Source organism: Zonotrichia albicollis, chromosome 2 (assembly GCF_047830755.1).
Source record: "Zonotrichia albicollis isolate bZonAlb1 chromosome 2, bZonAlb1.hap1, whole genome shotgun sequence".
NCBI classification, from domain to species: domain Eukaryota; kingdom Metazoa; phylum Chordata; class Aves; order Passeriformes; family Passerellidae; genus Zonotrichia; species Zonotrichia albicollis.
The window spans coordinates 112,014,685-112,026,606 of record NC_133820.1 but is presented as its reverse complement, the minus strand read 5'-3'; the positions used below and the strand labels follow the sequence as shown (position 1 = coordinate 112,026,606).

The following is an 11,922-nucleotide window of genomic DNA, read 5'->3' as shown; positions in this document are numbered from 1 at the left end:
CCTTTCCTGGTGCTGTTTTCTGTCATCTTTGTTGCACATATGCTATTTTCCCACATAGGCTCTGCCTGCTCTTCTGCATTCCATAGTACAAATAATTGGAAATTACTTGCTCTGTCTTGTTGTATTTGTACAACGAATATGTTGTGGCAGTTGCTTATGAGAAGTAACTATCTTGCTTCCATGTTGGTGTAAAAAAGGCATCATACATTAGCATAATTTTTATTTGGCGTCATTCACATTTTGTTCCTGAATTATTAATAGACTAATTATGGAGAAATAAACAAATTATTAAGAAAAATGGGTGTTTAAATTCTCCTAGTGGTAAAGAAACAGGAAGCATTTAATAGATGATAAAGAGTAAAAAGTATAAATACCTTAAAATTTGCAGATAAAAATGTGAGTAAACAAAATGTCAAACGATGCATTTGTTTAAAAGAAGCCAGCCTGTTTTGATACAAAGTGAAGTGTGCACTATGATCAAAGATTCAACCCTGGCAAGTGTTGAGTACCCTGGCCTCATTCCAGCACAGCACAGAGGCATGTCCTTGGAAGTTAAGCATGTGAATAATGTCATAGTTTCTAAACATTAAAGATGTGTCTGTGCATTTGCTGGGGCACAGCCAGCTTGCTAAGTTCCTCCCAAGACTAAAGCAAAGACATGAACTTAGGAGCCTTACACAGCCCACATATAATCATCAGAGGAAGGGCAATGGATGTCTGTATATTGATGGGGAACTGCACTTTCCCCTGAATTACAGAGGGGAGAAAATTTGTGGAGTCTTGCCTACTCTGAAATGTACTGTTAGTGACTGAAACCAAAATGTTGATCAGCAAAGGGCAGTATGGCCTCAGCAAGTGCTGGACAGCCTCTCCCTCATATGCTGCCTACAGATCTTCATCCTCTGTCCAGGAGTTCCTAGGCAACAGGCCCTTACTGTGTGGCTGAGCTGTCTCATGTTCTGCAACATTCAATATGGGAATCCCAGAATCTTTATTTCAATTCAGATAATATTTATTTTAACATTTTGTGAATCAAACAATAAATGAAAACTTTTACTCCATTCTGTGGTTAGTCTGTACTTGTGGTGTGTCACAAGTCTAACTAATGTGCGGTTTTGGTTTTTATGAAGTTAATTTTGCAGAAAGAAGGAGCTTTAATGTTTGTATAGCTGCAGAGGAGACACTTGGAAGGATTGCTGTCAGCAGAGGTCATGCTGGCTTCATGTTTTTTCGTCTTGAAAAGTGTGTGTGCCTGTCTGCATCTGTTAGGAATGAAGGAAAGTAAGTGCAGTAGAGGCAGATTTAATGTGATTGTGCTGTGTTGTCCGTGTGTCTCTGGTATGAAAATCTGAGTGAATTTTGACCACACTGTACACAGCAGCACCAGTGCATGTCACCATGTTAAGAGTTTGCAGCTGTTCACAGAGCAGGGTACAGCCCAGTTAAACCCCAGTGAAATGCTACAGAGAGCGCAGAATAATGCAGTTTAGTATGTCAATAGATACATCTCTTCCTTAGGAAGGCTGACAGAAGCACAGCTGGACCCATGCCTGTTTGGGAAAGTTAACACTCATCTGGGAGTTTTATTTTTCTGCCACACCAGAAAGGCTTTCTGATGGGATGCAGTACTTGAAGTAGCAAGTCACAGTGATTGCGTCTTTGCAGGTACACTTAGTGAGCTGTGCTGAGGCTCTTGCATGGTCTGTACAGCAGCCAGCTGTAGCGTGGCCGCAGGAAGAGGAGAAGAGAGGATGAACACATGCACTGGTCTCAACACCGGCTCACACGTGAAGCATCCCTATCGCTGTGCCTGTTCCTACAGCAGCTTTCCCACACACATCAGAGCCCTGTTTTGTGGCACTTGCACTCCAGAGGGAACCAGTAACTCTGTGCCCTTGGCAACCATTCTGGTGGAGGAGGGCTGGATCAGAACAGGCTCCTGCAGCAGAACTTCCTGCCCAGACCACTGTCTCTTACACCTGGTTTGACCATCTGCTGCTTTGTATCTCTGCTTGTTAGTCCCCAGACCTTGCTGCATCTCTATGTGCTGCCTGGCCCCAAAGCAGTATTGTAGCAGTTTCCTATTGTCAGAAGAGCTGGAATTTCTGCCAGGTCAGTCTGGCATCACTTCCTTGGTAAAGTGGTTCTGTAGACAGTGATGACTTGAGTGGTGCTCTGTCTGGCTAGATTTTCACTGTTTATCTTCATAAAGACAGTTAAATCTTTTAAGCCCACCTTTCTTCCTTGATACCAGCATGCTTAGACCCACAAAGAGTTTGTTCTCCACTAAGTGTGGTTAAACTTCTGCAGTTCTCTCTCATAACAGGCATCACTAAAGAAATTCTGTAAATTCTGTGTTTTCTTGGGGCTTGGTCTTAAAAGCTCATCTGAAAAGCTGTGGTATGGTGAGTCTGTTCAATTGACTTTGTTTTTCTTGCTGACAAAGATAGGGGGGAAATAAGACTACGTGTCCTCTACATGCCTGCAGAATGGGATAAACTGTCCGTGCAGACCTTTAACAAACCTAGCTGAGGAGACCATCTGGCATTGACCTCTGGATATGTCTCTCTCAGAGTCATTTCTGCCACCGTGATGTAGGCATGCCTGGAGGCCCACACCTTCATGGCATATTCTCAACTCTGCTTGCAAAGATAGCCTGGTAGTTCTGCCCATGCCACTGTCATGAAAACATGTTGGCAGGACCGCTCAGTAACTAGAGAACCTCATTTCATGTCTAGACAATGTTCCCCTGAAAATTAGCTGAGTTCCTCTTGGGACAGCTCTTGAATGCAGGACAGTGTGGAAGCAGAATGGATATCAAATGGATTAAAGAAAACTACAGGGAATTAAACCTGGCTAGTCCTATCCTTCCTGCAGAACAAAGTCGGGTCCTGATTTGGAGCTTCTGCATGGATATACCTTTGTCACTTGAAGCAGTGGGATGCTGTTCCTCTTGAAGGAGGTGCAGGAGCACATAGTTTAGATATAGAGTTGTTGAAACATGGACTCCTTTCTCCTCTAGAGGTCAGCACAAAGGGTCTTGCCACTCAAGCCTTTGTGTGATCTCCTAGTCAGGTTTTATGTCTACTTGAATAATACTCTGTAAAGAAGTCAGTGAAATGATTTCTAAACCCAGTGTCCACTAAGACTGCTAGAGAAGAGGAAAAGATGCTCTTCCCTTCAACAGTAACCCTGCACCCACACACACAAAATATCACTGTTCACCTTCAATCCTTCCTTCTTCAGGACTGTATGGCAGCAATGTTATGTTGAAGTGATAAAGAGCTTTTTTTAGAGCTAGAGGAAAAGAGGAAAGTAGATGGCTTTCAAGTCTTATTTCAAGGATTAAAATAAAAACCTGGGAGAGGGAATATAAAACAATATAAAAACATGGAGAGGGAATGTACTCACTGCATCTGAGCTTTTACAGCCACCTGCTGTTTTCTGCTGTTTCTTAGTCAAACATGCTAACATCATATGCTCCTTATGTCTTCCACTATTGCCTATTTTACCTTTCAAGGTTTTTTTTCTCTTTATTTTTTTGACACATACAATATGAGAAAGAAAAATATAAAAGGGAACCTCAGCTGTAGTGATCAATCAAGTTAATTTCTAGTGACCTGACATGCAACACATCTAATTAAATGCATACCAAACAAGTCTCTTTTAATCGTATGTTGTTCATTGTTTGAAATCATGTCTTAATGTTTTTATTAAATGTAAAAAAAATAAAATAGTGGCTTGTAGTACTAAGATTAAAAGCATTATAAACTCAATCAAGCTAGAAGTAGACAGCAGTGTCAAAATGCTAATTAGAGCAAATCAGAATTAACAGATAGTGTTGGACTACAACCAGACCATTACATTAAAATATAATCAACACTTATGAATTCCCAAATAAGAAATCTGGAGAGAAAGCTGCCTATTTAATTATACATTGCAATTAACATCCTGGTCTCGATGCACAAAGCTTATCTGAACATCTCACTGTTGGACCAGCTGAGTTACTTGAAAGTCACATTTGCAGTCATTGGTGCTTCTACTTAATTGGACTGTTACAGGCTGGATCTTTTCCTGTGCTTTCTCTTGAGCACTCTCTGCAAAAAAATCAGTTTTATGGCAAAGCTATGCTCTGGAGAGATTGGCAGCTAGAGCTAAGTACTTCAAAATGCTAATAAAAACTGTGTGCTTTTTTTCCAAGTAAACAACATGCACAAGTTCAAAAATATTTTACAGGAGAACACAGGTGAATTAAAATCATCAACAAATTAAAGTTTGGAAAATTTCAAATGTCTATGCATGTATGTACTAGATCTGATTGGATTCTTAGACAATGAAACATTAAAAGGTCCTTCCCATTCAAACAGAAGAGCAAAGGGTAACTGCTAACAAGATGAAGTGTGTTACAGCTATTCTCTTCATCGAGTCCACATTCTCACACAATGAACAGTTTAAAAAGCCAGCAAAATATAAAGGTGTTATTAGCTATATCTTTGAATAGAAAGTTCATTAAATCTACAAAACTAACAATAAACAGTTTCAAACTAATGTGAAAGGCAAAGACCATGCAGACTTAGGCCAACAGTTAGGCTTTTGTGCATAGTTTGTGGGGCTGGATGCTCCTGTGTGACACCACCAGTCTCAGTGCAGGAGATTGGAATTGTTCAGTTCTTAGCCCTTCTTAAAGAGCACTTGTTTGCACTCTGGCTCAGTTCTGTGTGTGTAATTTTTGCTGGTCAAACCACCCAAAAAGTGACAGATGTGTCTTTAAAAAGTCTTTAAAACAGGGAGAAAGATTAAACAAAACTGGAGGGAAGAGTAAGCTAACTGTAGATACAGTAAGAGCTGTAGAAAATATATCAAGGACTGTTGCAAAGAGATGGGGTATAACCTCACAGAGAGTAAAGAAAATAATGAGTTGAAAATGCTGCAGGATGGATGAAGTGCAGGCATTAGGAAAAAATACGTAATCATTCAGGATGGCAATGTACTGGGAAAAAATACCTCAATAACTTGGTGCAGGTATCATGAGTATTCCCAATTTCAAAACAGTTGGACAGGCACTTGTAAAAAATTACCTGAGCATTTGCTACCTGTAGCCTCTTTCTAACCCTGGCTGATAGTGATCACAGATGGGGCAGACTTCATAGCACTTTATCACAGGAGGGAAAAGGATGTCACAGATTGCCTTCATGTACTAGTGATACCCTGTGGAATCAGCAAAATGGCTTATTGAATCAATGCAAATTACACACAGTTGATTACTAGGCACTGAGCTCAGACTTTGGGAGTTTAAATATGTTTTGTAATTGCTATCTGACCAATTTCATTTTGAACAAGATTAAAATAAATTCTTTAGCTGAGTGAAAATTTGGGATCATGTTCCAATTTGAGGTGAAAAGCTACTTCAGAACATCAACACTGGAGCTGCTGAGAAAGATTTAAACTGCTACTTTCTCATTCTCTGAATTTATATGAGCAGTATTTCTGTCATGGTATTCTATTCCATGCTTACTTCCTTTTTTTTAGCATGCGTGTCTTCAGCTATGATCCAGTTATGCTTTTTTATTTGCAGCCTTTGGGGTGTTTTTTAAGGCTTGTTTTTTTGTAAAAGGCAGTATTTCCCTTTCTTAGAGGAGTCTATGTAGAGTGACTAAAGAGGTGAGACTAGGTTTTAGTCAGGAATTGCTGAATTCTGCTTGTCAGTCCGTCTGTGAGCTAAGATAAGCTTATGTGAAGACCCTTGTTGTTCCTTAAATACATTTTGTCTCTTAGCTACTTGCTGACATCTTCTGTTGCAAAATGTTTATACAGAGCAATGCCCTGCTCTCACTCCAATGCTGCTGCCAGTCTCACAGTTTTCTTGTCAAATATTAGGAACTTGAACCTTCATTATTGTCTTTGAGATGGATTCTGTTACTTCACTGCAGACATCTGTGGCATTCAGATCATGTCTTGGCATGGGTTATGCTCTTGAGTACCTATGAGGAACAGTTTTATGCAGATAGATGCAAAATGAGCATAGCTAGTGGTTGAATTATTCTACATCTAAAGTTGCATTTTTATTCTCTTCCAGCCATACTATTAGAAGACAGAAATTCCAGTGAGAGTGCCTGGAAGAATAAAATTTCTATATCTGCCCTAAACACTCCAGAGCCAGCAATGATGCATGAGCCTTTAGTTGGCAGCCAGAAAAGGAAAGCAAGGAAAACTAAGATCACGCATCTTGTCCGAACAGCAGATGGGCGAGTGTCACCAGCAGCAGGGACACTGGGTAAGGAAATTTGAGTTAAAATTTCATTAAAACTGAGTGGTTGGAGAAGGTTTGAGGGTACAAGCAACCTATCAGGGCAGTGGTTTTTAATTAGCTTGTTTTCTTACCTGCTTAGAATGGTCATTATTTAATATACAGCTATCAACCACCTGGGAAATCACTGAGTCCGTAATGGCCAACTTCCTTTATTTGAATGACCAAATTTATCTTTTCTCCCTGGGTATTGCACTCTAAGAACTGTGAACTGATGCAGAGAGAAATGGAGAATGGTTACCTTTCAGAATTTGTTTCCAGTAATGCCAGAGTCCCTGTTGGAGTTCTCCAGTAAGATAATCTTTCAGGACTGCTGTATCTAAAACATACACAAAAGCTCTCTTGCTTGAGCGAAAAGATGACATTCAGTTGAATGCCAAGTCAGTAAACTGCTTCATAAACCTTAGTACTGTGCTTCTGACCCAGTAGCTTGATTCAGAAGAGGTTACAGCATGAATCAGATGACACTGGCAGAATCAAAATCCTAAAGGTTCTGTTAACACCAGACTAGTCAGCATATCAATAGGCTGCACTGGATTTATGGACTATGTCCGCATGCTTAACTTTCTTTCTTTGCAGAGGAGAAGCCAAAAGAGCTGCCACAAAGTACTCTTCAAAAATCATCAAGTGCAGAAGCAGACTGCAACAGTGAATGCTCCAGAAACACGGAGACAGAAGAAAATCATAGTATTACGTCAGATATGCCAGCGGTGTCTGCATTCTTTAGCTTAGCTGCTCTGGCAGAAGTAGCAGCCATGGAAAACGTACATAGGTATGGATTTCTTTTCTTGTTGTCTTAAGTAAATAGTATGTGACTGACAGCTTGTTCAGAAAGCATGTGAATAGCAGACTGTTTATTTTGGCCTGCATTTCCCCTTCCACAGCTTTCTAAGAATGCTTTACCTCACTTGCTTAGTATTATTAAGTCTTCACCTAAATGACAGTGTAATGTTTAGCAGTTGGTAAAATGATCCTTCTCAGTAAGCGTACATACCAATTTTTGTATGTAAACAGGTTCATATGCTCCTTGAGATCCTAATGATTGAGAATTATCAGATGCTATGTGTGAGATAATAGCAGATTTAAATAGCTACTGAATGATGAGTTGCATTTTCCAGGTGCCTAAAACCTAAGATGGTGGAGAAAATTTAATACATTTTGAGATTATTTTTTTTTATGCTGATCATGGCTGAGGGAAGCTAACTAGTTATTCTTACTCCTGTGCTTTGCTGTGTAAAAGGCAAAGCATCTGCAAAATTGCATGGGGCAGAACAACTCTGGCTGATGGAAAGCCATGATAGCTTAGGTTGGTCCTCTCAGTTATTGAGTAGGCCATCCATACAGATCAGGTGGAGAATTACTTACTTATGAATCAGTACAGAATGGTCAGACCTGTGGTGGGAGTAAATCAATTACAGCAGGTCCTCCTTGGCTCTTGATTGTCCAATGTTGTTCTTTCATGGAACTTACTGGATATAAAACTCTGTCCTCTCCTGAAATGAAAACTTGTTGAGGGAGCATTGGGCCAGTTTGAAATCGTCACAGCCTCTGCAGATGCCATTTGACAGATTGCTGGCTGCCTAAGCAACTCCTCAAGGCAGCAGTTCATTAAACTGTTCACAACCTCAATTAACTGTTCCTCTCATGGGCCCCAGTGATGAACTCAGTCCTTTGTGTTCTGGCTGCACATCAAATGCTGAAAGTCTTTTTTGAAGCTCAGGAACCCTAAAAGAAATAGATCTGCTCGTTCCTCTCTGCAGAAGGTGTAGTCTTGCTTAAGCAGTGTTGGATGAGAAATTATTTCACACTGCAGTCAGTCTGTCATCATAAGCCACAAAATGGAACTTGTGGAAGTGCTGTGCTAAGCTCTGCTCTCACTCACACCATTGTGGTTTCATTGACTGCCATTAACACTGACCAGAAATGCACAAAAGCAACAAGATTTGCTCCGCTATGGGTTTTCTTCCTTGTGCCTCTTTAAAGTTCTTGTCCTCCTCTTGTCCTTGTTGAAGCAAGCTAATGTTTTGCAGAGCTTTGTGCTTGGGTCTTTCTCTTTGAATCCCATCTTTTGTTGTGTCATTATGTAGCTTGGGCAATGCGGCAACTTTCATAAGGCCTGAAAATAGCAAATGGGCAAATATCCCACAACTGTTGGAAATGTCAGTTGGTAATCATCCTGAGGAATGTGAAATGACAACAGGGGAGGACTCTTCCAGTAGAAAGTTAGCCACGTCTCTCACTGACTTAGCAAATGGAAGTCAAAACAGAGAACTAAATCTTACAGGCTAGATGCTTCTCTGTTTTCTGCTCTGCCAACTGTTGTTACTTTTTGTAACTCTTTATTTGCAAATATCCAGAAATGTGAAGAAAAGAATTGGAGGTTTACTTGATGTATTTCTTCAGTGTCTGAATGTATTTTTTTTAATAGTTTCATAGAGCCTTGGGACATGGAGTCCTTCTGGCAGCGTGGTTTTCATTTGAAGTCTTCTGCTTATCTTCATTTACCTTGTGCATGCCCTGGTTAGGCACTGTGAGTCTGAGCTGCATTTTGTGCCAGGGCCACTTCATTGCACTCCCCTTGTGTGAAGCACATGAGTACCTCTGCTGGGGATCTTAGTTTGGCCAGAGTGAGGTAAAGTGTCCCTGGTGTAAATAAGAAGCAGGCCCCAGATTTTCATTGCTACCAATGGCAAATACTGTAACAAAAATAGAACCTCACCTGTGAGAGTAAATAACAGGCAGTGATATGCTTGGTGTATGTATTTTTAAAAGGCAAGCTGCAAAGGAGTTCTCCCAAGTCCATTTGATACCATGACTGATGTTGATTTCCAGCACATAATTCTGGCACAGTTTATTTTTACAATGCCCTGTGCCAAGAGATCATTTTGAAATTAACACTGCTGTAGTAATGAAAGAGATGTGCTAGGCTGATGTAGTCAGGTTATGTGGAGGAATCCCAGTGCAAGTCTGCTGATGAGTATATTTCCATATTGCTTAAAAGCTGTCTGTTGACTCACACTAACATGATCCGTGCCTCTGTGCATTTACCTTCTGCCACACATGCTATCTGCTCTGAGGGCTGCAGCAACTCCCTTACAAAATGAGTCGCAGCACTTGTGTGCTCTTAACTTACTCTCATGCTCTGTATTTTGCTTTGTGTAGTCAAATACCATCACATCTGGTTTTTCCTGCCTTCGCATTGTGATGTAGGTTGTCCAGTTGTATGTATTACTGTTGCAGGGACTCCTCTGGAAGCAGGTGTAACCAGAGTATGTGAGCACCTGCAGCAGTGAGGAGTTACCATGCTGCATGTCCGTGTCGGGTGCTGAACCCTGCAACTGCTGCTTCCTGTCTTTTCTGGTCTGATAACAGCACCTCCTGTGCTCTAGGTATTGATGGGTGGCTTTTCTTTTCTTCTTTTGCAGAAGTCAGAGGGCCACACCTCTCCCACATGATGGACAGCCAAATGAAATGTCTCAGACTCCAGTGCTTATTTCCTGCGCTGACCAGTGAAGCTCCACTTTATTGTAAAACATTGTGCTTTACCTAATATCCTAGCCTTGTCTTTACCAAGGGAAGCTAGTCAGTCCATATGATGGAACTAGAGACTGCAATAAAGTGCTTATTGCTCTGAGTGGCCCAGAATTCACTGGAAGCCAGACATTAGCAACTTGGGCCAGGACCTCAAATTGGAACCCAGTATGTAGGAGGGTGATACTGTCTATTAATGAACTGAAATGGAGTGGAATGATCCCAGAGCTTGCTTTCTATTGAAGGCTTTTAAACAGTAAACTGGTGGTTGGTGTGAAAAAGGCTGCCTTTACTGTTAGCTCACACAGCATCTCTTTTACCAACCAGAGAGTACGACAACTAGTTTCATATAATATCTAGTTATTCTAAATGAAAAAGAAAAAAAAAAAAACCCAACAAAAACACTGACGCACTGCACTAGTTACTATTAGATATTCTTAGTCATTTTTGTACATGAAGATTTAAGTTCTAAGATGGTTTATATTAATAGGTTATGCCTACGTTTATATTGTAGAATGAATTTAAAACCTGTTCCAGAGAACTCAAGGCAGCCTGGACAGATGTACCATTGTTAGCGGTGTTTGGGCAGCCACGTGGTCCAGATGTTCTGCACTTTTATATTTGCCACCGGAGTGGTAGAGTTTACTGGGAAAAGTTCTGACAGGCTACGTTTGGGTTTGTTTCTTTTTAATTTAGCTTTGAATAACCAGGATGATGTGCATTAGAAAAAGGTGTGGTGTATGGAGAAGAAAATATTGCAGATAATTGACTTGTCTTTCATGCCTTGGAGGGTTCCTTTATTTTTGCATAGATATCTGAGCGACTTGGTGAAACTTTCCTGTAAACAAAAAGTACTGCAAATGCGTTTTTCAAAAGTGACCTTAGTATTATTTCACAGTTCTGAATAACTTAAAACCATGACGTTTCGATATAGTGTACACCAATACACATACCTTTTGCATTTGACAGACACTGGCATTGTTGTAGTTACTATGCACAGTCCAAATCAGCTTCAGGGTTTGCATAAAGGGCCAACTACAGTTTGTGTTGGTAAAGTGGAAAGCTGTATAGAGTTAAACTACAACTGAAGAGTAGCGTTTGACTGAATTCAGACTACAAAACAGATCCATCTGCCAGTTTCTGTCTCTGCTTGTGTTGAATTTTTGTGTTTTGCCGTCATAAATACATCCCAAAAGCAGGCCAAGTGTATCACTTGGCCTGTTACCTTCACTATTCTGACTTACACTATTGTTTAACCAAGCATTGATTCCTACCAATAGATGCAAAATGATCACCAGTAATTGATCTAAAGCTACAAATTCAACAGGGTACTTCTTCTATAGCACAAGATGTTTCCCTACTTTTTGCATTGTAGCACAACAATTTACCAAATTGGACTCCAGCAATAATTTTCTATTAGTCTTCGTCATACCGGCTGAACTTTTGATAGTATTAGATTGAGTTTGAAGTTCTTTGAATTAAGTCTTTAAATGATGCAAGTTTACATCATTCTATCAGGCATTCTTATTTATACTTGACTGAATTGATAATGTGTTTTGAGGTTATTTTGTAACTAATTTGATGTAATAGCCATATGGACAGTAATTATTAATGCTTGCTAGGTTTAGCCTTTCATTGTTGTAGTTAAGTGAAAGTCTCTGGTTCAGTGTCAGGAAACAACATACAGTGTACCACAAGAGTTTTAAGAAAGGATTAAAGGTCCGACAAAAGGCACGTAGCTGGGGAAGTGTCACTGAAACAGCAACATCGAGGATGCATGTGGTGAAAGAAGGGAACATGAGAAAAACAACGAAATTTACAAACCAATGAGTCAGTGAAAAGGCTTTTTTAAAAATTCAGGTGACTAAATATCTAAGAGCCCCTAGAATGCCATTGCAGCTTATGGTGGTATTTTAAATAAGATTTTATTAATGTTTTATAAGTTATTTTAACAAGACAGGAAAAATTTAAAAGACTTAAAACTTGTGGGTCACAGCAGGGTGGCTTTTGGAGTTTTGGACCACTTTATAATTAGCTGAAATCCAAATATGTTACAGTGCAGGCCGTTCACGTTGACAATGGTA

At 40.1% G+C, this 11,922-nt stretch overlaps 1 protein-coding gene across 15 annotated transcripts in view; it reads left to right on the top strand.

The window, feature by feature from the left end:
- The window catches only part of BBX (BBX high mobility group box domain containing), a 132,417-nt gene extending 122,177 nt beyond the window's left edge, over positions 1-10,240 (top strand). For all 15 annotated transcript variants that reach the window (XM_074536061.1, XM_074536064.1, XM_074536060.1 and 12 more), the window contains 3 exons: positions 6,077-6,274; positions 6,887-7,079; positions 9,733-10,240. In XM_074536061.1, coding sequence (XP_074392162.1) covers positions 6,077-6,274; positions 6,887-7,079; positions 9,733-9,820 — 479 coding nt within the window. In that variant the 3' untranslated portion in view covers positions 9,821-10,240. The remainder of the gene's footprint in view (positions 1-6,076; positions 6,275-6,886; positions 7,080-9,732) is intronic.
- The last annotated feature ends 1,682 nt before the right edge of the window (positions 10,241-11,922 follow it).